This window comes from Dendropsophus ebraccatus, chromosome 6, assembly GCF_027789765.1.
Source record: "Dendropsophus ebraccatus isolate aDenEbr1 chromosome 6, aDenEbr1.pat, whole genome shotgun sequence".
Lineage (NCBI taxonomy): Eukaryota > Metazoa > Chordata > Amphibia > Anura > Hylidae > Dendropsophus > Dendropsophus ebraccatus.
Window position 1 is genome coordinate 83,610,609 of NC_091459.1, and position 27,276 is coordinate 83,637,884.

Genomic DNA, 27,276 nt, shown 5'->3' on the forward strand with positions numbered 1-27,276 from the left:
GGCTTGTGCTGGTTGAAAGAAAGCGCAAGAAGTCTCGGCCAGTACAGAGAGTCACTGCTCAATGACACTCAATGTGTCCATCAATCATATGACTGCCTTCTCTGTGAGCGTGCTGATGACTGGGTCTTCTTGTGTCTGTTCTCTTTTTTTTTTTTTCAACCAGCAGAAGACTACAATTTCACTGCATAATATTTGGTGTATGTAGATATTAAAGCATAACTTTTACTAAATCACTTAAAATATACGGACCGACAATACACAAAATGGTTCAGGACACGTAATAGATGGAACAATACATCAAATAATGAAAAAGAGCAGAATAACTTACAGTTCTGAGTTTTTCAAGGCCAGTTGACCCCTCATTCAATGATAAGGGCTAGGGAAACACAAGGTCCCACAGTATAATTACTGTACATCAAAAATTAAAAGAACTTTGATTCATGGGAATAAGCCTTAGTCATCCCTCTCCAGCAATTTGGACTCACCCTAGTCTGTCCCTTTCCCAAAACACAAGGCCATTAAAAAAAGACAAGAACAGTGTGAATGAAGGTAAAATCACCCAAATTGGTGAAAGCTTTCGAGCCCTATTCACACTAATCTCACGCCTCTACGCATTTTCCTCCTCAGTAGATACGTCGCAAGGAGTTCCTCAGGAGGCTTAACTGAAAAATAAAATGTCCCTAGGGTCTGGATGGTAGCCCTAGTGGGGACCTGGCACCATAGATGAAACAGAAAAAGCAAAAAAACACCTCACTGCATCTTTCTTATTGACCGGGAGCCTGTCTTCCCACAACAGTTCCAATACATAAATCACACCAACTTCCAAGTGCAATACCTTTTCCTTATTTATATTCTTTATGCAAGTTAATGAATGTAACTTGCATAAGGAACATAAATAAGGAAAAAGCATTGCATTTGGAAGTTGGTGTGATATATTCATTGTAATAATTGCACTAAAAAGTGAAATTCAGTCAGGAAAAGAGGATTGAGTCTCCATCCATATTTTCTACCAATTGTCATCTTCGAAAAGTGACTGTGAACTTGTATTGTTGAGTAGTGTAAGCCACGTTCCCCACTAGATTGCTGCCATGTCGGTGTATAAAGTGTAGACTACACCACTCCCTTAGCCTATGCTTGCTCTTACATATTGTAAGAAAAAAAATAGTGACTCATCTTGTGTTTTAAGATTATTGTCCATTCACCTTAAAGGAATGAGCGGATGTGGTTTCGACTGTAGAGCAAATAAAGGTGGAGTGTTGTAATGACTTATGTTAAGTTTATGAGCCCTTATAGGCTGGTGGCCACAGTTGTGGGTGTAGAATATGACCGTCATGTCCCACTGTATTTAATAACTCACAAACAACGGCTTAGTATGTGACAAGGAAACAGTTTTGCAGTACTTTGTATGTACGGAACTTATTTTTTATCTAAGTGAACACAAAAATTATGAAACTTTGTGGTAATTCCAGACATTTCTAAGTCCTGGTGATCTAAGATTGAAGACCATATTGGATTTCAGCATAATTGGTTATACACATGTAAGCCAAAAACCCACTCACATGCAGTAAAGTCAGTGATTTATAATCCTGCTACACCAACATGGGACAAAGATGGCCCAATAGTGAATAAGCAGAAATTATTCCTGATAGTCCGGAATCGCAAACCCCGGACTTCTCTATGTCAATAGTGTTCCTTGGATGAACACCTCTACTAGCATACTTATATGCAGATAAGTAACCATTGCAGATGCAAACATGCCAGATTAATATTATTCTTGACCTCAACTGCAAAAAAGCAGAAGATACTCTCTGATCATCCATAACAGTAAAATCAGTATTATTAATTTAAAAGGGCAATGTAGTTTCAGCTTCCCTCTGTTAGCCAAGGGGTATATATGTCAAAGTAACATCCACATGAATGACAGGGCCAGGGGTTGGCATGAGTGTTGGATGCCCATGACCTTGTTAAAGGTTTCCTGGCAGTCCTCCTTAGGACCACTATTGTTAGGTACTGACCACTGCATACCGGGAATATCCAACAAGACCTGCCATGTTACATATGCTCTGACACATTTCTATGGCTTGCTTACATACTTATGCTTGCCCATTTTTCCTGATTCCAACACATCAACTTCAAGAACTGACTGGCCACTTGTCTAATATATCCCACTGTTAATGGCTTTAATGTTCTGGCTGCTCTGTGCACGTAAACCACAGTTATCTGTCACATTTTTATAATATAATAGTAATACCGAACATGTTCACGCTGGAGATATTGCACGTGCCTGGTAGATATGAATATTGTTTTAAACCTTGAAATGAGAAAAGTGATCAAGTCTGCCTTTCAGGCTAAAACTTCTGTCTTTTATTTGGTCAAGTGTTTTTACTAAAAGCCCATATGTTAAACTCCTTAATCCCACTGTACATAAGGAGCTGGTTAGCTGTGTGGGCTGGACTTCTGCGGATGAGCTCTATTCTAGCAGTGATGACCACCAGATTTTGAAGTGGAACTTGCTAAATGGCGAAACGTCTTTGGTTGTAAAACTCCCAGATGACACGTATCCTATTGACCTTCACTGGTTCCCCAAAAATGTGGGCAGCAAAAAGCAGGGACAGTCTGACATGTTTGTGCTTACAAGCTCTGATGGTGAGTATCTTTTCCACATACAGCACCCATATATTAACTACTTTACAATATTTATTCTAAAGGAATATATATGACTGGCATATGTACATCCAAAAAAATCTGAATTGGGAAAAAATCTTCAGCCTACACATATATTTCCCCATGAAAATAAAATGAAGAAACATTCTTTTTGCTGACGTATAACTGTTCAGTATTTGTTTAAAAATATTATTATTATTATTATTATCTATAAGCATATGGTCTTTCCCAGTGGTGCAGACATTATTGTACATAACTGCACATGTATTTTTTTTCCTTATTCCCCAATCCAGATTGTTCATAATTTAGAAATAGAAAATGCATTATTTTAGATGCTTGTTGTAAACAATGGAACCTGTTTTCATCCCAGACCTGATGATCATATTAATTATGCACATTCACGTGAACTGTGTCCGCAGCAAGGGGCGTTGAGGATGAAGGTAAGTTTCTAATGTTGATCCTCTGTGCCATTTTCATGTACTTTTGTAATTTAATCCATTTGCTAATAAGGTGGTTTGGTTCATTGGCACTGTGACAACCACCCCTTAATGCACTGATCTGCCCAGGCTGGATCGTCCCTTTTAATGAATAATGGGGTGGTGCTCATCACTTCAGAGCATCGGATGAATAATCATTAGAAAGGATGTGTCGACCATGGTGGATCAGTTCACTGAGGATGGTAGTCCCACCCCCAGTGCACCAAACCGACTCATCAGCATATGGATTAAACTACAGAGTACATGAAAACTGCATCACGGATCAAAGTAAGAAAAGTATCTTCGTCCTCAGCGCCCTATGTTCCTGCCCCATGACCCGCTGATAGTTTCCCTTTACACATTGCCTTTTAATTGTGTTTTGAAGGTAAAGGGGAAAAGATGCACGAAAAAAACTGCATGTGTTAGATTTTTATTGTCAGTTGCCATAGTGCTGTGGTGCTTTTTATTGCAGTTATTTGTCCTCAAAAACATGCTGCTTTTGCTATCTGTGTGTGTTTTTTCTTTCCCCGTCCCTGACCATCGAAATGGAAAGAAAAGAAAGATGCACTGTGTGAATCCAGCACTATAGTGTTCTGTCTATGGCTGTAGAAAGGTAGTGTTGTTATAAGATTATAAGTTTTATTGCTAAATCTAGAAGAATGTCTCCTGAGCCTGCCGATCTCAGAAGTACTAGCCAGCCATTTAATGTGTGTCGGGGTGCCCCAATTCTCCTCCGATGGCACATGTTGGAAAAAGGATTGGGTTTGTTAAATTTCAGCAAGCCCGATTATTTGTTCTTACAGAAAATTAACAATCACCAGAGCGACTTTAGGCCCTATTACATGGATCAGGCAGATATCGCCTTGTGTAATAAAGTCAACGATCAGCCAAGGAGTTAGCAATTGTTCGCTCATTGGCCTATCGTTGTCTTTCAACATGTTTAAAAATCATCAGCCATTATGCTTACCTCTCCAAGCTCCACCAGTGTCCTCCTTCTGTGTCCCTGGGTCCCCCGATGACTGAGGCTGCCACTACCGCTGCAGAGGATCCAGTCACTGGTCAAGGTGATACATTGCTGTGGCCAGTGATTAAATGAGCGGCCTGTCACTGCAAAGACGGGTTCATCTATGGCTAGTGGGGATCTCAGATCCCTGACAGAAGGACACTGGTGGAGCGCAGAGAGGTGAGCATGACATCTTTATCAACCCAGTAGGAATACTTATGGGAGCTTCGGGAGAAATAGCTGTTGGCCAAACAAACATTAAGGTGGATCGCTACCCTAATTCTCATCCTAGCTAATTGGAGGTTGTTTCCTGTTCTGGAAACCAGATTTTACCTAGCATACATCATAGTTATCCCCTAAAAGCTAGGACTTTTTGACTTTCCTCATAAACGTGCATGCTTGAGAAGGGGATACACTCCTGCTAGACCACTAAGACAGCAGATATGTCATTGGGTATATGAGAACATTGGGTATGAAAATCCTACACTGTCATGCTTTTTATGTGTATTACACATGACAATGCATGTGTGAGCACAAGAATACCAAAGGGTATCTGGTGTGTTCTGGATACATTGTTACCTCCGCATTGAAGTGTATATGTATATTTTATGTTTGTCTTTATAGTATTATACATCCATCTGATTCCTTTTTAGGAAAATTTCATCTTATTTCCAAGCTGGGCAGAGTGGAGAAAAGTGTAGAGGCTCATTCTGGAGCGGTGCTCGCTGGTCGCTGGAATTCCGATGGAACAGCTCTGTTAACAGGTAAAGTGTGACCACACCACATTAGACATGGGTGAAATTAACACTACACTGTACCAGATAGTAGCTTCTGTTATTATTGCAAAAATGTCAGATAATAAAATAATAATTTAGATCTATCTTCACTGACGAACAGTCGTAACCCATAATAACCTTTACTACCAGTGCTATATATCTTCTAGGACCTTATAGAGGTCTACTAATTTCTGAACTTTAGAGTGTCCAAATCACCCCCTCCCCAAAATAACGATGCACAGGATCCACCTTTGAGAGGTAATAGGTAATGGTCACAGCTTACCTTCTCCCTTTCTGCACAGGTTACAGAACATGAATATCTCATAATCACAGATTGCTATGGTCTATGTGGCTTCTGTGAAGCAAATAGAAGACTAGATGGACCAAGTATTTTGGTTGTTTTTCTGCCAACAATCTTCTATGCTTCTATGCAAGCATCCTCCGGAGACGGATTTCTTCTTGTAGCGTCATTGTATACGATGCAATCAACTGCACTGCCGGAACAATTCTGACTCCGGGCGCCTACATTGGGAGCGTGGTGGCAGGATTTTCATCTTAAGCAAGAAACCATAATCCCCTCCAGTTTTAGAGGGAACCTTTCACCCCAGTACCCAGGGAAGAGCCCGCTCAACCCAAAACCCTGGTAGACCTCCTTTCTGCCGGTCCCGTTGCGGAGAAATCACCGCCCTACGGTCTGTGCACGCAGTATATGAATGAGAAGAGATGAGTCCGATATCCATTGGAAATCAATGCTCCAGTAATTTTTTTTTATGGACACCGGACTCCTCTTTTTTCATTTACATGTTAAACATGCAGATCATTTCTGTGGCAGGAACGGCTAGAGGCGGTAAGTATCGGGGGCTCTGGTGGGGGGTCAGAGTGACAGGTTCCCTTTAGGCTTGATTTTCATATTTAACCCTAGGACAGCTTCAGACAACACTTGTTCCAAGGCAAATATTTGGACACCTTAGATTTTTTTTTTCTTCTTTACATACAAAACATGCGTTTTCATTAAAGACAATGCTTGTCAATATCACGGTATAGTAGACTTGAAGTATTTTTTCCTTTCACGCCTACTGCTTTTCTCAGACTCTAAAACTCATGACTCATATCCTAGTAGAAACAGAACTCAGACTAAATATGAATTTTATGGCACAGACTTCAAACTTTGTCTACAACGTGTCTGTAAACTTTATTTTCAATATTATATTTAGATCTTAATTGAGAACAGACCCCATTGTTTTTCCACTAGAAATGATCCCGGTGAGTAGATGTAGGTAAAAACTGACACACGGGAGAATGACTTGAATGTGAATGAATAGTTGAGGGATTTGTGCACAGTAATGTAGACAGGAGTCTCAAGTCCACTTAGGGAGGTTTGCTGGCATGACTGTTCGTTCATTGAGAAGCTCACATTATCTTTCCCAGCCAGTGGGAGACAAATCAGAGACGTTTCATTTTCCGTTGCCCACACACAGCTTTTACATCATCTCTAACCTCGCGTTCACCTTACATTTTCAGACTTTCTTACCACTCATTGCCTCTTATACTCCTTCTGGTAATGCAAGCAGAACTCTAGTTCTGAAATCCTAAGAACATGATGTGTGCATACTTTATTTGATGGTCATTGTCTGTAAGTGTCTTGAAGTATAATGCCAGTGATGTTCACAAATTGAATAATAGTTAAAAACCTTCTAGTGCTGCAAAAAGTCACATTGTATCCCTGGCCTAATAGAGGTGTGAGGCTTTCACCATTACTTGTCTTTACTGCCAAACCATAACTCTTTACAGGTTGGTGCATTAAGGCTATGTTCACACTTTTTATGTCTGTTTTAGCTGCATAATGGCTCACAATTGAACCCTTAAGTCCCAATCGGTTGCGAGTATTGGAAAATAAATAGGGAAACAACAGGGTGGCCCCTTTTGTCTCAAAGTCTCCTTTTGCATATTTAAATTTTGGGGGGCATCAGTGGAGACTCTTGATTGAGCACTTCATTGGCATTTTTCACTGATCTCCTTGAGCTCAGTGATTGCTATGTTTTGTTGGTTGATTGGTCATTGCCCCAAGTAGCCAGAATCCTGCTCCACACTGACGAGGGGCAAATACCCCGAAACAGCTGTCTGTGGATGGATGCCTGCCTTTATGGTCTTTTTTTTTTTGCAGGTTTATTTCTTTTTTAACCTCTACATGGAGTTCCCCTTTAAGTACTTGTGAACATATCCTCAACACGGAAGAGGTAAAATCTGCAGTTAATCATCGAAGCACTGAGGATATTCTGCTAGTTTAAACTGAGATTGTAAATTTTTGTAAACTTTTAGTAGTTTGTGTAGTGGATTATGCACAATCTGGAGTCTCCTACTGTAATGAAAAGGCTGTCTTTGTGTCTCACTTTAGCACACCACACCTTTTCCTCCCTTTTCTTCATAAATAATCACTGCTTCCTGGCCTCCTGTTCACTCATGCTGTCAGTTATTATCTGCCAACAGAGGACTGATATGCAGTCAGATATAGACCAGCAACAGTGGGTTTTTTTTCCTATGGTTCGATTCATCCGATGGAAATGAAATATAGTTACTTATTTTTAATTTTTTCTCAATATTGTATGATTTTTAAAAGTATGAGTTTTAATACAATGATAAGAAAAATAACAAAAATATATAGTTACCTTTTTTATTTTTCTCATCATTGTATTAAAAAAACTAAACAAATTTGGACCTGATTGGAAATTCTTTGCATTTGATACAAGTTAAATTATACAATAATTAGGGGGAAAAAAATTATATTTAATTTCTATCAGGGGAATTGAACCAAAGAAAAAACTGTTGCCGGTCTCTAGACAGGACATGTAGCCCTAGACCACAGCTCCAACACAGGCTAGAAGTTTCAACTATATCTGATTGAAGATCAGTCCTTTTTTTAAATGTACTGACTGACAGCGTGATTAAGCAGGAAGGCGGGCAGCATTGATTATTAATGAAGAGGGAGAAGGAAGCAGGCGTCCTAGAGTGAGACACAAACACTGAGCCACAACTCCTCTTTGACTCTTTACATTACAGTAGGAGACCCCAGATTGTGCATAATTAACTCCACAAGCAAATTACCAAAAGGTAACATGCTCACTACGGGACTGCCAGCTACAGTACACTGTCAGAATCTCGTGAAGGGCGCAGGTGCTGACAGATTCCCTTTAATGGTAAATCCTCAGTTCTTCAGATTCACAGAAGATTTTACTGATGTTGCAAGAAATGGGTAGAAAGGGATAAAAAAAAAAATCTAAATTTATCCTGAAGGAGTATCTATGGGCATATATGAATTATCACATAGTCCTCCTTGTGTAAGCATAATAATATGACCATTTCTGCGTTTACAGTATTAGGCTTTGTTCAGACACTTGTCTTTTTTTTCGCCGCTCGACAGCAGTCTTTTGGGACGGCCATCATTTCGAACCTAAGTAACATCCCTGATTTTACAATTAACGTCTGCCATCATGAATAAACATCCATTACTTAGCCTCAAAATGATGGCCATCCTGATGAGCACCACTAATAGGAGATTATCAGGGAGTGTGATGCAGTAAATGCTTAACTCTGATGGAAATTTTCATAGCAATGCCTAGAAGAGGCAGACTCTGTTGAATTTCAGATTAATCTAGTTTTACTGTATGTTTCATGGGTCACATACTTTTGGCCACAGTCTTAGCCATAGTAGTTAACCCTCAAGTGTCATCATATAGTCTGTTACAGGAAAACCTAATAAAAATTACATTATAAGTAACTATTAAGGATTTTTTATTGATATATTGTATCCCTAAAGAATATTTTTATCAACAATATTTATTAAAGCAAGAACCCAGTATTTGTAACTTGTATGTATGACCATATTTGAAAGGGAATCTGTCAGCTGTTATTCACTTTCCAAATGGTTGAAACTGTTAGATAGCTGCTAGGTGAAGGAGGCAGGCAGGTGAAGGACACAATTAGCCTGATTCGGCAGATTATCGCTCCCTGTAATAGGGCCCTTACAAAACCAGGGAAAATGAATGGACAAAAGTGGACAGATATAGCACTGTTTTTTTTTTAGTTTTTTTTTAACCTCAGATATTCCTTTTAAAATTTTTATAACCTGTCACACCTCACAGGTGTCTTTGTCAAGCTGACTGTGCCTGTGTAATATGCCACTGAGCAAAGTACTTCTACTAACTTTCCTGTATCTCCACAGCCGGTGAAGATGGAAACATAAAGATATGGTCCAAAAGTGGAATGCTAAGATCTACATTGGCACAGACTGGTAAGTGATAAACTAACGTCTACTCTTAACTTATTTCATTACTGCAAAAGTGCAATATAAGTGTCAGATCTAACCCAAATCCATATATCTTCCCCATGGCCTCTTTTTGTACATTGCTTATTTTTCTCACTGACAATATTATTTTTATTAATATTATTATAATAATAATAAGATAATTTTTTTGAACCGCGGCACGGTTCCAGCGTATGGCGCCATTCTATTCATTATTACTAGGCCGAATTGAAGGGCAGGAGGTGGGCCTGCCCGCCCCCAGCGGGGGGCTCGTCCATGACGCGGCTCTATTGATTCCAATGGAGCAGCGTCACAGAGGGACGGGGGCTTTCTTCCACTGGGGCTGGCCCGTCTCCAGTGCTTCAACCCGGGCCGGTAACCACGAATAGAACGGTGCTGTACGCAGGAATCGGGCTGCGGTTCAAAAAAAGACCATGCCACCTCGATTCATGTGTAATTTTAAAGAGAGTGTACCTGATGGTTCATCCTCTTTAACAAACAGAAACATTACAAGGTCAAAAACACGTTACATGAATAAGATAAATGGCAGACTGGTTTATGAGGAGAGAGGACTATACTGTATGATAATAACGTTGAGGGACAGTGTTTTTGGGGGGGGGGGGGGGGTTGTACTGAGAATACATTTTTTTTTTTTCGACTATGAAATTAAAAAAATCTTACAGCCAAATATCAATATTAAAAATGTATAAATAGCCTGCAGATAAAAAGCATCGAAACACTAAGGGATATTTATTCATTATTCTAAAAAAAAAATCAGGCCTATATTCATAGGAGTACCTATACAACAATGTACTGTACAACGACAGACTAGTAGAATATAAGGAGATCAGATCTGCAGAGAGGTGAATAAATAGTGAACATGACACGGAGGGAGGGGGGGGGTTTAAGAATAGACATTTTTGGGATAATCCCTGTAAATGTTAGGTGGGCACTCCTGACAAAACTGATACATCGGAGCAGATTTTCTAAAAATAACACATTTTTAGACTGTGTAGATGTAATAAAAGCTTTCTAAGAGCCCCAGATTCATCACAGTTGCTTAGGCTGTTCAATAAATTTTGTGCATTGTTAGACACTTTTGTTCCACTTTACTACACCTATTAAATGTTATTCCCCATTCATACAATAGGTATAACAAACTGATAGCTGGGGGACTGACTGCTGGGACCCCCACCGTTCCTGAGAACAGACACGATTGTCCCTGAAATGTAGGACGCACTGTACCTGCACTTCCACCACAACCTGCACTTTAATCAAGCACCAAAATCGGAAATGTTCAGTGGCCCCATAGGTGATAGAGCGCAGGCGGTGGTGTATGCGTCTTTTTTTCTGGGGGAAGTTGAGTCTCTGTTTTTAATATCAAACACATGGCAATATTTTTGTTGATAACCAGCTGAGATGGGAATACCCCATTTGATGTGTGTCTGATTTTAGCACAACTCTTATCGCACAGTGTTAGCTATCAAACCCTTTCTGAAAAGACCCACCCTTTTTTACCAATACACCATGTCCCTTGTCAAACAAGGTGTAAAAAGTGCCTACAGGCCCCTTTACATAGGTCAGCAGAGGTAGGATAATAAGTGCCAATCTCTGTGATCAGTTCTCGTTTACTGAACACTTAGCCTGTTGCAAAATCATTGCCCTATTTCTCCTCCTATAGCTGCACCATGTTGTGGATAACATTGTGTCCTGGCAACATTGTGCGACTATTAGAGGAGAAATGGAGGTGTGGATTCTGCCGTTTGTAACTTATTCCAAACGCATATGTGAAAACAGCCTTAAAGAAGAAGTCCAGCAAAATTTTTTATTAAAGTATCGTATTGCCCCCCAAAAGATATACAAATCCCCAATATACACTTATTACAGGAAATGCTTATAAAGTGCTTTTTTCCCTGCACTTTCTTCTGCATCAAGGCTTCACTTCCTGGATAAAATGGTGATGTCACGACCCGACTCCCAGAGCTGTGTGGGCTGTGGCTGCTGGAGAGGATGATGGCAGGGGGACACTGAGGGACACAGGGTACTGGAGGGACACTGAGCATCCCTCTGCCATCATCCTCTCCAGCAGCCACAGCCCGCACAGCTCTGGGAGTCGGGTCGTGACATCACCATGTTATCCAGGAAGTGAAGCCTTGATACAGTAGTAAGTGCAGGGAAAAAAGCACTTTAAAAGCATTTTCCATAATAAGTAATAAGTAAAATTTCTCCAGACTTCTCCTTTAAAGGCTTAAACACATATGCAATGCACATCCTCTATTTTTTTTTCTACAAACGGAACTAGTATTCTGTTGTGTATGCAATAGTTAATCTTCCCCCATTGTTTTGCATTTAGTACAGGCCCTGAGAGCATTGCTCATGACAATACTGTGTCTTCATAGTGACTGATAAATCTCTGGATCATTATTCTGTAAACACCATAGTTAACACAGTAGAGAATTGACAGGATTGAGCTCCGCTACATACTGTCTGTGTATAATGGCAAGCATGTGGTCAGAACTGCTGGACCAGCTAAGATCCAGATTACTTACCATTGCAGCAAACATCATACTTGGCCACCTGTCAGTTTTCATAGAGGAAAGGACATCATAAGTGACCGCCTTATCATTTAATAACAGTTTAAGCTCTTGAATGCCAGAAATACCCCAATTATTAAGGAGTTAAATAGAAGTAGAAAGCTTGACCTGTGTATAGAGAACTGAACATTAAGCAGGAGCCATAGGCTTTCAGCTATAACCTCCTCATTTATTGTTTGTCGCTCTCCAGGCAGTATGAGGTGTGTTATAAGGCATAATCCGGAGCGCTAATACAATTCCCTTATGTATATTCACAAGTGAATGAGGATTGTGATCTCCCAGGATTTTATTAATGGTTTTCTTCCACTGATTTAATGATGATTGCCTCACACACTGGGCTGCTTTTAGAAAGAAGCTTTAGCCCTGTTCTCTATCAACCTGTTTTTTTTTTTTTTTTTCCCTTGCTGAGCTTTCAGCGGGGAGAATAGTGGCGTTTGTCCCTCCCTCTAGGACAGTCTCTACAAGACTTGGCTGAGCCAGCTGAGCACTTTGTTTAAACAGCAGTGTTAATAGTGGGGCCGCTGTCATCTAATAGTGGAGGGGTTTTGTTCACGAATAAGTAACAAAGAGCTGGCTTTACCCCAGCGCCCAATACAGGGCTGAGCACATGCACTGATCGACCAGCGTCTGCTTGTCTTCATGTGCCACTTTATGGACTTGGACTATGGACCAAAAATCACCTAAGCCGGAATGGCTTTCAAAGATCATCATGAAACGGCATCCAAATAAAGTTGGGCTACGCACTTTATCCACCTAGATATCACCTGCTACATATACAAATGGGGAATGTTAACCCCTGAGTACCGGAGCCAATTTTAATATTCATGACACAGCAGTTGTTTTTTTTTTTTTTTTTAATTCTATATAGTTTTTATGTTTTGCTACTTTTATACAAAAAAACCACTTATTTTTATCTAAATTAGTTTTTGTTTCGCTATATTCTGAGAACTGTTAAGTTTCTTGGCATACCATTTTATCCTAATAACCCCTTTATGCTATTTTTATTAAGCTTTTCTTTTTCTTTTTCTTTTTTTTTTAACCCCTGTGGGGTACTTCAGAATACAATCTTCTGCTGGCACCTATAATAAGCTGCAATACGTCTGACTTGGACCTTCCTGGTGCCAGCACAGTTACCTAGCAATACCGACCCTTCCCTAACGTCTATTCTAATGCCACATTGCCCTTTACTGCTGCCAGTCAATAGAACCATGAAAGAAAATTAAATAAAGTTATATAATTTTATGAAAGAGTACCCTTTTATTTCAAAGTTTAAAGGGGTATTCATTGCATTTAAAATATTTTAGAGTGGTGCTTACAAAACAAAAAAAAATAAACCATACTTGTTTGTTCTGCTCCAACACAGCTGCAGTTCTGATGGCTCTACATCCTAATTTCCTTCCTTTAGATAATGCGAACTTTAGTCAGTCATTGGCCACAGTGGTAACCCACCCCAGCCAATGATTTATTGGTCATTCTTGCGGCAAAGAAACATTAGAGGGAGCAGAGGTGAGCAGTGGAGAGCAGAAGCTTTGATAAGGGCAGCTGTGGGGGATCAGGACAGAAGAGTGGAGTCCATCTAAAATTTTTAATTCCCATCTAAAAACTAACTTTTATTGGTATATGTTAGGTAAGTTGACACAAAACACCACATGTGAATATACATACATACATAGAACTGTCTGCAAGGATGGAGGGGGGTCCTAGGATAGGGCCTATAGGTAATGTATATGTAACTAGACCCTACACTGACCTTTCTCTGTTGGTAACATGATATTCTGTTCTTGTTCCTCCTTTTATCCCTCAAAACTCCCTAATGGGGGGGAATGAGTTAAGAATATGACCAATATGAATAAAGGGGGTACTATGTTTACTTTAAGAAATATCTATGGGGCCTGATTCGGCCGATTTTTGCTCCGTGGAATAGAGAGAACAATCAGCCGATGATCGTGTCATCAGCTGATCGTTCATTTAGGTTCAGACCTAAAATCGTCGTTCGCCACCAGCGCATCGATATGGTTGAATAGCGGTGCGCGGCGGCGACCGACGATTTCAGCAGAACCATACATTACATGTCCGGGCTGCAGGTCTTCTTCTCCCGGTACTGCGTGGCACAGCATCGGCTTTGGAGCGGGGCTGTCTGAACTGACAGATCGCTAAGCCAATCACTGGCCGGAACCGCCACGGCCAGTGATTGGCTAAGCGGTCTGTCAGTTCAGACAGCCCCACTCCGAAGCTGATGCTGCCGCGCAGTACCGGGAGAAGAAGACCTGCAGCCCGGACAGGTAATGTATGAAACAAGTGCTGCAAGGACATTGGTAACAATGTCCCTGCAGCCCTTGTTTCACGATCATCGGGCCGTGGAATAGGCCCAGTAAACAAGTGCCGATCTAGCAGATCGGCGCTTGTTTACGTCATTGATCGGGTCCTGTTCATCCGGTGGAATAGGACCCTAAGCTATTGTTCTTGGGTTGAGACAATTTAAAAAAACAAAAGGAAGCAGTTGGTCTTTAAATGTTAAATACAGTTATCAAACTTATGCTAATATATCCCAAAGGTAAGGCCCTTTTACTCGGGCCAATTATTGCTGTCAAGTGTTCCTAGGAGCGCTCATTTAGACAATAATTGGCCCATATAAAAGAGCCAGAGATCTGCTAACGATTGAGCAAATGCCCGCTCGTCAGCTGATTTGATCTCATGAGGCACACATCTCTTTGTGTAAACAGGAGACATGTGGCCGATAACAATGAATGTTAAAGGGATTGGCCACTTTATTGTAAAATTGTTTTGTGTGTAGCGTAAGTGTACTCACTGTTTATTCTAACAGCAGCTCACTGTGTACCTCATAAAGTTTAAATCAGACTATCTTCCTCTAGGCTGTGCTGTCCTGCTCTGTGGTAAGTATGTCCATAAGAGTGCTGACATGGAGGAGCATTGTCCTCCAGTGTCCTCCAGAGGCATATACAAGCTCAGTGGTGGACACTGGGGGGCGGAGCATGGTCACATGCTCCTCCATGTCGGCCATCTTATGGACAGCCTCACCAGAGAGGAGGGGTGTCTGATTTTAGGTCTATGAGATTCTCAGGGAGCTGCTGTCAGTATATACAGTGAGTACGCTTACTAATACTGTACATTGAACTATTTCACTATAAAGTGGCCATCCCCTTTAATGGCCGCACAAATGATATTCAAAAGACACCATACACATGATGATAATGCACCTGCTTGAATAACAATAAACACTGTGGGGGAGATTTATCAAACATGGTGTAAAGTAAAACTGGCTCAGTTGCCCCTAGAAACCAATCAGATTCCACCTTCTATTCCTCACAGACTCTTTGGAAAATAAAAGGTGGAATCTGATTGGTTGCTAGGGGCAACTGAGCCAGTTTCACTTTACACCATGTTTGATAAATCTTCCCCGTGTGTTAACTTTTTCTATAATGGATTGGGATATAAATCTCTTTCTAAGGTTGTTTGTAATAAATGTATGCATGGTAGTTTTTTTTTTTTTTTTTACCAAAGTCATGTGTTCTTGAATTGTCATTCCTGTAGGTTTGCCTGTTTACTCTGTTGCCTGGGGTCCTGATTCTGAGAAAGTCCTCTACCCTCTAGGAAAGCAGCTGATCATTAAACCACTGCAGCCAAGTTCCAAAGTATTGCAGGTATCGAATAACACCCATCCATTACTTTCCTACAAACAGACAAGGTTTTTTAGTGCTCTATAGACACTTCTTGACAATTCTTAAAAAGATAACACTGTCTAAAATCTGTACACTTTTAAATAGTTTTCCCAGGTATGCTCTTGATCAAAGAGATGCATTTCATATAGATCTAGAGATATATGTGAAGCCTGAAAGAGATGAAGAATTACTCTATGGGTGCCTCCAACTGCTGTGTATTTAATAATGGAGGTAACACCTGTCAGTGAGCATGGAACTAAAATCTTCTCAAGACCCGTGTCATGGAGAGACAGATCCAAGGACATACATAATCATAAAATATGACTACAGAAGCATACCAGTGTCCTCCAGATTACTTGGTCTTGAAAAAATACTAAGATCTAGACTCAGGCCTCTAGACATATAAAAACCTCCTGTCACAAAAAAAAATGTTAAAATAGTTTCCTGGTATTTAAAGTTTATGGTCATTATAAACAGTGCATATCTTATTAACAGATGTAACTTGTGTGGAATCATGATGGTATGGTCCACAAAAAGCTTGGATCTAGACATGTCCTACAGGCATCGGCTGTCTCCAGATACCTGCAACCAGATAGCTAGGTTGTATGAAACAGCTGGTAATTACTTAAAGGGGATGTCCAGGACATTTCAATAAACCAGCATTGCATTGAGTTGTATATTCTATATTATTTATTTCTATTGTGTTCTCAGGCTCAATCACTCTGCTTTTTTCTTTTTTCTTTTTTTTTTAACTTCCTGTGGTGTCACATTCATTATCTGTTTCTTCCAGTAAACATGATCACAGGTGGGTGGGGCAGGTGTCCCTCCCATGGGCTGGCTGTAATTCCACATTGAATTTAGCCCTGCCCTGTAGGCGGAGCTAATATTTGATCTCAGTAGAAGCTGTAGCAGGAAGGGCAGCATGACATGGAGGAGAGGAGGACCTGATAGTTACCTTGTTGGACATGACATCAAAGGAAGTAAAGAAATCACAAGCAGAGTGGTCATTGACTGAGTGACTGAGCCTGAGAACACAAGAAAAGCTAGAAATAAATCATGAAAGTGTATATAGAACATACATCCACAGAATTCATTGCAATGCTAGTTTATTGAAAAGTCCCAGACAACCTCTTTAAAGTGACACTGTCACCCCCTTTTGTGCATTCTGACATCTCTACACAGGTGTAAAGGGTAAATTTAGCGGTTTTCATACCTTATTTTATATCATACGTCATGGTGCTTGTTCAAGTAAAAAGTCATCTTTTATCAACTGCAGATTTTAAGTGGGCGGGGCCTCACGGCATTAGCGCCACTTAGCCCCGCCCACAACGCCGCAGTTGCCCCGCCCTCTCACCGGCCATTGGAACAGTCTGGCCGAAAGATCTAGACCCCACTCCCTTTATGTCGGCCAATCAATGGGCGTCAAGGGGGTGGTGCCAACAGTTGTGGGCCAATGGAACCAACAGTTGTGGGCGGGGCTAAGTGGTGCTAATTCCGCAAGGCCACGCCCACTTAATACAATCTGCAGTTTATAAAAGGACACTTTTTACTTGAACAAACACCATGACGTATGATATGAAATAAGGTATGAAAAACACTAAATTTACCCTTTACACCTGTGTAGAGATGTCAGAATGCACAAAGGGAGTGACAGTGTCACTTTAAGTATTTTCAGACTTTTGACCTGAGCTTTTAGAAGTGGATAGAGACTCTTGATGGGTTAGTTGTTGGGATGGAACCCATTGTACAGGGCTGTTTCCAGGTAATTTTGGCAACAGGGCGAATCTTGATAAAAGCGCCCTCCACCCCACCTCCGGTGCTATCTAGTGAGGTCAGGGGAGTATGTTTGGAAAAAGCAATGTGTGTATTGTAGCAGAGCAATGCTACATACAGTAGTAATTCCATATAGTAATATTGTCCCCCTAAGCCTCCATATAGTAAGAATGTCCCCCTGTGCCTCCATATAGTAAGAATGCCCCCCTTGCACTGCCCCAACATAAAAAAAAAAAAAACATTATACTTACCCAATCCAAGCTTAAAGCCGGTCTTCCTCTCTTCTGCCTGTGAGCAGCCAGGAAGGATCCTCCAGCAGGTGCGATGACATCACATCACTGCACCTGCTGGAGAGCTCCCTTTCTGACATCTCAGTAACTGCGGAGGTTGGTGCCGGCGGGAGTGTTGCTGAGCTGCAAGAGCGGGCCGGAGCTGAGAGCGGGGGGGCGATGGGGAGCCCAGTGCGATCCGTTGGGGGCGGCATGCTTAGCTCTGGGGTGGGGAGTTTGCCGGGTCCGGCGGGGTGAGGTTGCGATCGGGAGCTGAGTGGGATGCTGGGGGGTTGCCAACAGAGGGACAGACAGGGGGAACAGAGGGGGTGTGTGCTGCTCCTGGCGCCCCCTAGCTTTTGGTGCCCAGTGCGGTAACCCGGCCTGCATGGTGCAAGAAACGCTCCTGCCACTGTATTACATCAGCAAACAGTTAAAAGTAAAGTACTTTTGGTCCTTCTCGAGACCTGATCTGAATGCATAAAAGACTTGAAGTTCCCCATTGCTGTTTTTGTCACTGAACTGGCCTGCATCGTTGTCACGTGTCACATTGTCCCCTTTTTTTTTTTTTTTAAAGTGGAAAGCTCATGATGGAGTCATTTTAAAAGTTTCCTGGAATCCTGTGAATGACCTTATCTTATCTGCCGGAGAAGACTGTAAATATAAGGTGAAATATTATTCAATTGTATTCCGATATACATGTTCACGGGATGAAAGCTTTTTTTTATATAATTCTATGCTTAGGGTCCTATTCCACAAAGAAATTTTTCGTCAAATAACAATAAACTATGTCAACGACCGCTATGGCGAACCACCTGAAATCGTTCATCCAATTACACAGAACACCGGTGCCACAGTCCTTTTTTTTTTTTAACCACGGCCCAGCTCCCCCGCACAACGCTGGTCTATTGCTGAGCACCGGCCTGGGCTGAAGCACTGGAAGTGGGCCAGCCCGCCCCCAGTGGGGGTAAACCCTCCGCCCCTCTATGACGTGGCTCCATTGATTGTAATGGAGCCACATCACTGAGGGGAGGGGTTTTTCTCCCACTGGGGGCAGGCCGACATTGAAGCACCAATCTCCGCTCTATGAGCGGTGGCTGTGGTGTGACGTCACTCGGGTGATTGGGCCATTGAGAGCTGGTAACAATGTATAATCCAGCTTCTATTTTTCCATTCTGGATCACACATGTCTCCAACACTTGTCAATTGTCCCTGGAGACATGTGCAACCTCTGAAGTGCAGGTCTGATTCAGTTTAGAAATGGTGTGGCCTGCAATTTGGCAACAGCCATCGTTGCACTGATGGGCAGCCAAACAGTGAAAGACGGACGTCCTTTTAAACTCGAAATGAGCGATGTAATTTTTTCTTTTCAAAAGCGGAGAGGAAAAATCGTTGTGTGAACGTAGCCTATGGGTGCACTCGTTGTGTCTTACAGTACAGCGCAGTTTGTACTAGGAAGTGCAATATTGAATAGTTTTATTTGACTGCTGGGTCAATATCTAGCATGCTCTGTCCAAATGTAAAGCTGGCCATGCACACTTGATAAGTGCCTGGACTGGCCAAGCATCTAATGTATATCATGGCCTGTCAACTCTCACCCTATGGCAGATGTTAGGGGGGAGGAGGGAAAGGATCAGACATTTGGATTTCACATGCCCTATCTATTTGTTCTCAGGTGGATAAGTCCCAGCCATTGGAGTCTTCCATTGGCTTATCCCTCCCTCCTCCCACTGAAAATATAGAAACGTGGAAAATTATCTTAAAAAAAAGACCACCTGGCCAATCTAGTCTGCCCTTAATTTATTTCTTGTCTTTATACATATATGTTTATCCCCCGGCTTGTTTACGTACAGTTATTGTGGTTTTTTTTTGTTTTTTTTTTACTACATCTGCTGGAAGTTTTTATGAAACCCATGCACGCTCAGCTGAACCCAGTGTGCATGTTTATGGGGAAATCAGTAGCCATAGCAGTTATATCATGTGTATAGCCTGCTTCAATGCCATGCTGTCCTGACATTATATAATCTGCAAAACATGTTACAAAGGAGAAACACAAGAGACTTGTACAGCCACATTGTCCATACAAAATCACTTAGTAAATCCAGCAAACTCTTTGTGTGCTTATAAATTGGAAGAGACAATAAGGGGTTAATTGTAGTTGATGTGTATTAAAAGTAATCTCCAGTTTTCTTTGTGAAGGTTTGGGACAGCTATGGACGTGCACTATACAGCTCACCTTCTCATGAATATCCTATAACCTCAGTTTCCTGGGCTCCTGATGGAGAATTGTTTGCTGTGGGTTCTTTCCATACTCTGCGCCTGTGTGATAAAACTGGGGTAAGTAAAGAGTGCAATACATTAAGGTCTTTTCATGCTGCATTGGGTGGGTGATATACATTGGGAGTATTCCCTGATGTACGTCTCCAACAGATGCCACTGTATAGACAAAAAAAGAGAGTGCAAGTGCTTACCGTACATACTCCCCCCAGCATACACACGATAAAAACCTACTCTATAGATATTAAAGGGGTAGTGCAGCGTTTCAAAATTATTCACTAAATAACACACATTACAAAGTTATACAACTATATATGTATGTTGACCCCTGTCCGCTATCTTGGGACAATGACGTGGTCTTCGGGAGGCCGGCCGAACCGCTCCATTGGCTGAGCATCCGCGATTGGCTGAGCATATCTGTGCTTGTATAACTTTGTAATGTGTGTTATTTAGTGAATAATTTTGAAACGCCGCACTACCCTTTAAAAATGAGGATCTTAGCAAATCATTTGATCAAATAGAATGTACCATGTCACCATGTTAAGGTGTCCTTAGAGACATGGTCCTTCTCTAGCATTTTCACACTAGCAATGGCCTCTCCTGGACTAAATAATCCTACAACTAGACAGATAGGAGCCAAATCTCCATTTATAACACTTGCAAGACATTGGTGGCGTGCAAGCCAACAGGAAGTGAACATAGCCTTTCTGTGTTTCTGATCTACTCCTGCTTTTGGTTGCAAAATACTGTGTGGAAACATAGCCTTATACTGGATGTCTCTGTATGAAATGCCTTAGTCATTTGTGCTATTCCAAACAACAAAAAAGGTATCCTGATGTATGCAAGCCCAACAAATACATCAAACATACAATGTAGTAGGGCTGGGCGATATTGGCCTAAATCAATATCGCGGTTTATCGCACATGTAGCCACGGTAACGATAATTGAACGATAATTATGATACACTCCTTTTTGCAAACCACACCCACTTGCCGTGCCAAACTGGCGATATTTTGATTCAAAAAAGTAAAAAAGAACTCACTGAGCAGCAACCCATGTTTAGTCTATTATCATTATTATTATTTGTCATTATTAGGGGGTCTCAGCAGAGACCTGGACATGTGTATATACAGGTATACAGCCTCTACAGGGTATACACAGGTCACAGAGGGATAGGTGTGTACGACTATATGGGGGGATTGGGGGATTGGGGTGTATTACTATACAGGAGGTTGGGATCGGGTTACAGGACTATACAGGCAGCACATAGGGATAGGGGGCGGATAGGGGTGTATGACTATACAGGGAGGGCCAGGGGTGTATGACTAATAGGGGTGTATGACTATACAAGGGGGGCAGATAGGGGTGTATGACTATACAGGGAGGGCGGACAGGGGTGTATGACTATACAGGGAGGGCGGACAGGGGTGTATGACTATAAAGGTAGGGCGGATAGGGGTGTATGACTATACAGGGGGGGCAGATAGGGGTGTGACTATACAGGGGGGGCAGATAGGGGTGTATGACTATACAGGGGGGGGCAGATAGGGGTGTATGACTATACAGGGGGGGGGGGGGCAGATATGGGGTGTATGACTATACAGGGGTGGCAGATATGGGGTGTATGATTATACAGGGGGGGCAGACAGGGGTGTATGACTATACGGGGGGGGAAAGGGCGTATGACTATACATAGGGGGGCGTATGACTAAACAGGGGGGCGGACAGGGGTGTATGACTATACGGGGGGGATGTGCTGTGTGTGCAGGGACGCCGGCCGGTGGGTGCATGGATGGACAGGTGTGGCGGGACGGGGCCTGGGACTGGACGGGTGGGGAGGGAGGGGGTGATGGCACTCGGACGAGCGGGGGGCGCTTAGACTGAATGGCTGCGGGGGCGGGGCGGGCGGCATTGTCACCTGGGCCCTGCTGCTCCTCCACCTCCTGCTCTGATACTGGCGTCCCTGCACATGTTATTGTGCTGTGTGTGCAGTGACGCCGCCATGTCAGAGCTGGAGGAGCAGCAGAAAAAATACAAAAATACCGCAGATACAGTCCTGGCTAAGTTGAGGTTGGTTAACCTATGCCAGTGACGGTATCGGTATTTTTGCGGTATACCGCCCAGCCCTACAATGTAGTGTGAAAGTAGCCTTAGTTTATCAAGGAGGAACATCGGTCTAAACTGATGCGTTATGTAACATTAAACATAATTCAATTGTATAAGCATTTCTAAAAAAAAAATATACTGTCTTAGAAAAATACTCTATAGACTATATATTAAAGGGGTAGTGCGGCGTTTAACATTTATTCACTAAATAACACACATTACAAAGTTATACAACTTTGTAATGTGTGTTATTAAGGGGATGACCCCCTTGGTAGGCTGTTATGAATGCCTGGAGTACCCCTTTAAACATTTGTATGCTGTATGGTTACAATATATTTTACCTGTACTTTCTGTGGATATTAGACTTGTGGACATCTGTGACCATAAGAGAGAAAAGTGATTGTGGTTCATGGTTATTTGATGTTACGCTGCCTCTAGTTTTGCTTCTTAAGGATAAATCTGCTAAATCCAGATAAAGTAAATCAGAATTTCATTTTGCTTATTTACCTAAAGCCTTAAAAAAATTATTTTTTTTTCAAGGACTTTTTAACATGTATACTTGGTAGGTGTGATTGACCACAGTATATTAACTACACTTCATGGAGTAGAAACAGGGGTTGCAGCTGCAGCCAGCACCCAAGGGTAAAGGGGACTCTAGCTATTGTCTTTCCTTCTTGTTCTGACTCTCCGCAGCTGCCCTCCAGGGGATTCCTGATTGAGCATTTGTGATTATTGTCGCTCCCAGTGATATCATTGTCTCTGATTAGAGAGATGCTAATAATATTATCAGGATCCTTATGGACAGAGTATTGTAGTGTTTAGGAGACTCCCTCCATAACTACCCATATGGGCTGCTGCCGCTTGATGTAGGTGTCTCCAAGGTTCTGTGAATAGGATAGAGCTGTTTGCTCTCCCGACAGCAGTGACAAAATATATATCGGACCACTGTCAGCTGATGGGTACTAAAAGCTAGAAAACACTGAAAAGGGATGTAGTGTATTATATGGGACAAATAAAGAGTTACTGTAAACATGTATGCACAATGAAATGCTCAATAACAGTAAATGCATGGGTTAAAAAATTATGTTCAGTAAATTATGCTGGAGCAGCTATTAGACTATACTTGTGTAGAATACTATGGAAAGAGAAACCTGCACTGCCAACTGTTTTTTTTGTATGTAGATTTTGCCCTTCTGGATGTAGTCAGTGGAGAAGATGCACAATGTACTATGGAAGTTATCTATATTCTCTATGACTGCCCTACTTTTTTACCCAAACTGTTAACTTGTAAAATGAGAATTTGGCATAAAAGGATGTTTGTTGGGTTATTGCAGTTCCCTGATGTAATGTTTAATAACAAACATCACAGTCATTGGTTAGGCCGTAGTACAGATAGTTAACTCTGAGGCTCTGTTACATCATGCAGTGTAAGGCTGGGTTCACACTACGAATATTTCAGTCAGTATTGTGGTCCTCATATTGCAACCAAAACCAGGAGTGGATTAAAAACACAGAAAGGCTCTGTCCACACACTGTTGAAATTGAGTGTATGGCCGCCATTTAATGGCAAATATTTGCTGTTATTTTAAAACAACGGCTGTTATATTGAAATAATGGCCGTTATTTACTGTTATATGGCGGCCATCCACTCAATTTCAATATTGTGTGAACAGATCCTTGCTGTGTTTTTAATCCACTCCTGGTTTTGGTTGCAATATGAGAACCACAATACTGACTGAAATATACGTAGTGTGAACCCAGCCTAAAGATGTTAAGAATCCCAGGAAGGATATGTCAAGCCTAGGTAAAGGACCGCACTGACCTGTTGGAAACCAAAAGAGTGATCTTCTGGATTTTACTATGAGCCACCATAACAGACGACACTTTCCTGAGGCGTGCCCCCTTCCATAATTACTTATATCTTATACCTACCTCTATGTTATACTGTGTTGCTTTGTTGATGTTTTGTGGATTACTAAGGGTCATTTAACATAACCCGATCTTTATCCATCTGCAGGTGCAAACGAGTGCCAGTTAGCAAGATTGGCACTTATTTGCAGTGCCTTTACACAGCACAACTGATCAAGTGGCTGGGCCACACGAATGATCCCTGTATCGTTTGTGCGGTCATTTGAAAACATCAGCCACACATCCTGTTTATACAGAGAGATGCGTGGCCGATAAACAATAATTTTTAGGGCTATACAAAAGATGAGATCAGCCAATGAGCGCCATTTTCTCCGCTCTTCGACCCATGGTTCTCACTTTTACACAGGCCAATTATTAGCCGAATAAGGGTTTCTAGGAACGCTCACTAAAAATAATCGGGCCTGTGAAAAGGGTAATGACTGAAAGATTCCAGAAGAAGCTACAGCTGCACCCCCTCCTTCCTCTCTTCTATTTTCCTTAGACCAATTTTTTTGTGTTATTACTAGACGTTTGCAGGCAGAATGAAAAACTTTCTCTTAGGCCAGTTTCACACATGTCGCATCACAGCGGTGGGACAGTGCACTAATTGGCTGAGCAGGAAGTCTGGGAGCCAGAGAAGCAGTCGGGAGCTCGGCCAGGTAATGTATTAGCCCGGCAGAGGTGGGTTAAGTTGTCAGGGGCTACATTCTCACAGAGGAATGAAAATTTGCTGCGAGAAGGTAGCACCATAGGCAGTCCAACTGGGGAACTCGCAGCATGAAATCTGATGCGATACGGTATGTGTGAAACTGGCCTTAATATGAATTATTACAGATTTTCACAGCCACTACAGATTGAAGAGAGATTATAACAATAGGGACGTTATAAGGAGAGGAAAAGATGGCAGGGATAGCACCAACGTTTACAGAGAGACAAGGGCAGATTCTGGTAGTGTTTTTTTTTTATTTATATAGGACAAGATTTTTGTGTGGTTTGTCCCTACTCTGCATAATTTTTTATCTTTCTTTTCTATAGCCTTTGAAGTTTTTACAATTTTCTCTATAGTAATAAAAAGCTAAAAGTTAGTTATTTTTTCTCTTGGGGCGTCATTCATACGACACATCACTAAATGGTTTCACTTCACAAAAACTTACTAAGCTCTTCTGGACGTCTTTTTTTTTTTTTTTTCTATCATCTTCTATTCAGATAAGAAATGATTATGTCCAGTGATCGCTGCCTAAATAGTAGCCTGGGTAGCTGAGCTGATGACAGTGATCTGTGAATAATTCACTGTCACATAATATTTTTAACTTGGAAACCTGACAAGTACATAGATGAGCGAAAACTATCCAGTGTGCCTGGAAATTCAGCACTGCAGCGGCTGTTTCACCTTTATTAAAGCTGTTTGCCACATGGCAGCTTGAGACAGTGACTGTGGGGTGAACAGCTTAGCAACGGTCAGGTCCACCTTTGTTAGGAAGCAGCTGGGGATTGGGCTGGAGAACAGTGCAGCAACAGATGACCTCATCCCTAGTAAGTTGTGGATACAATTAGGACTATCCCTTAGGATGTGACCTTGCCACAGCTCTGTCACATCCAAAATAGGCACCAGATTTGTATGTTCGCCGTAAGCCGGCAAGCATGGCCTATCAAAGCTTTCCCTTACGGGATATGCCCCTTGTTTTGGACAGGCAGTAGGAGTTTTTTTTATTATAATATAGACAGAAGAGCTGCAGTATCAGTTTGCCATGGTCCCCCAGGCTTCAGTTAGAATGGCCATCTGATGCCTGCTTTGACAGCAAAGAGTCTTCTATATAGGCAGAATGCAGAAGTACAAAAAAAGATTATTTTCCTTTCTATCATGTTTTAAAAAGAAAGGGAAAGCCAAACCCCGGTAAAAGAGACTGTAAAACTGCACATCAAGCAACAAATGGTGCGACATAAAAAAAAAGGTTATTTCTTTCATTGTGTTTCCAGCTGGCCTGTTATACTCTAGTTGCATTGCTGATGAAATGTGTCCATAGATGAAAACAAGAGGAACATTTTAAGAAGTTAATGCAAAATATGTTACAAATGCAAAACACACTTTTTGACTTTTTCCCCCAGTTTTGATGGAATGGGTAGTGAGTTTGTCAGCTGATCCTGTCATTGTCTGTAAGGTGTACTAACAGCCTAATGTATATGGCCCCCATAGAGCTCTGCAACCGTCCATTCTCTGGGCAAATGAGGATATGTCATGTTAGAATAAGTGGTTATAGAGGCGACAGCTAGCAGCTGCCCGCCTTATAAACACATAAGATGACCTGTACATGAGTTATGTGACCGACACCTTAACAACTTTTGGCCTTTGTTTATGGGCAGCTTAGGGAGTCTAACCATAATCTCTCTTCTTGCTTCTGCTGCTCTTTGACATTTGCCAGTATTGATATGAACAATAGTCTGAATAAACCGGTCTGTTACCAATTCTGTCTTTGTCCAGAAATGCTTTGTCATTTATTCCAGGACAAGGTGATGTGCGGAGATCATGTGGATACTGATAATTTGTTAGTATTCTGCTCCCTCTACTGGACAATATGTCTAAATGAAGGAAAATACAGGTGTTACCCGCAGAGATACCAAATATAGATCTTACTCTGCTGTAAAGTATGATACACAATGTAGGATTTTATAACATGTGTATTATATTATTCATACATTTTCAGCCAGAACCAGGAACAGAATTTCAAAAGAAGAGACATATATTTTAAACATGCGTGTGTTTCTCATCATTTTTATTTATATTTTTATTTACAATATCAACTTTTTATTTAGGGTGGGTTTACACATAACATATCCGCAGCAGGTTTCACGCTGCAAATTCACAGCTTAATCCACTGTGGATCCTTAACTGTCATTTTCAATGACAGCCCCGTTAACACCCCGTGGCCTGGAACATACATTACCAGGTCCGCGCTCCGGCTTACTTTCGGTGTTCCCATCATCTAAATGTCTCACTGAGCCGATCAGTGTGCTGGTGGGGTGGTCAGGAACCCCCGAAGCAAGTAAGAGCATGGACCCAGTACATACATTAATGTATGTACTGGGCCGCGGGGAGTTAAGGGGGCTGACTTTTCCATACTTGCAGCGGGATGACAATTCCGCTGTGAGTATGTAATCTCATTAAAAATGACCGTTAAGCATCTGCTGCCGTTGTGTGAGGAATAAATCAGGAATATTTGCACTAGCACCAGAATTTTTACCTAGATGTTTTTTTACAGAGTAGAGCCAGATACTGAAACATGTTTTTAATAGCATTTAGTAATATGCTTTACAATAAACTTGTGCATGAACATTGGCAACAGTAGTCTGGAGCTGTCCCATTGACATGAATAGGAAATGTTTCTGGGTATGCTCTATGACCAGTTTAGAGGTCATTCTATTGATAGAGGTAGGAGTTCTGAGCGCCATCTT

The 27,276-nt window shown here is 41.6% G+C and overlaps 1 protein-coding gene across 4 annotated transcripts in view; it reads left to right on the top strand.

Annotated features, from left to right (window-relative positions):
- The window catches only part of IFT80 (intraflagellar transport 80), a 98,234-nt gene that overhangs the window by 6,526 nt on the left and 64,432 nt on the right, over positions 1-27,276 (top strand). For all 4 annotated transcript variants that reach the window (XM_069975266.1, XM_069975265.1, XM_069975264.1 and 1 more), the window contains 6 exons: positions 2,424-2,646; positions 4,797-4,907; positions 9,139-9,207; positions 15,366-15,475; positions 18,113-18,202; positions 19,735-19,872. In XM_069975266.1, coding sequence (XP_069831367.1) covers positions 2,424-2,646; positions 4,797-4,907; positions 9,139-9,207; positions 15,366-15,475; positions 18,113-18,202; positions 19,735-19,872 — 741 coding nt within the window. The remainder of the gene's footprint in view (positions 1-2,423; positions 2,647-4,796; positions 4,908-9,138; positions 9,208-15,365; positions 15,476-18,112; positions 18,203-19,734; positions 19,873-27,276) is intronic.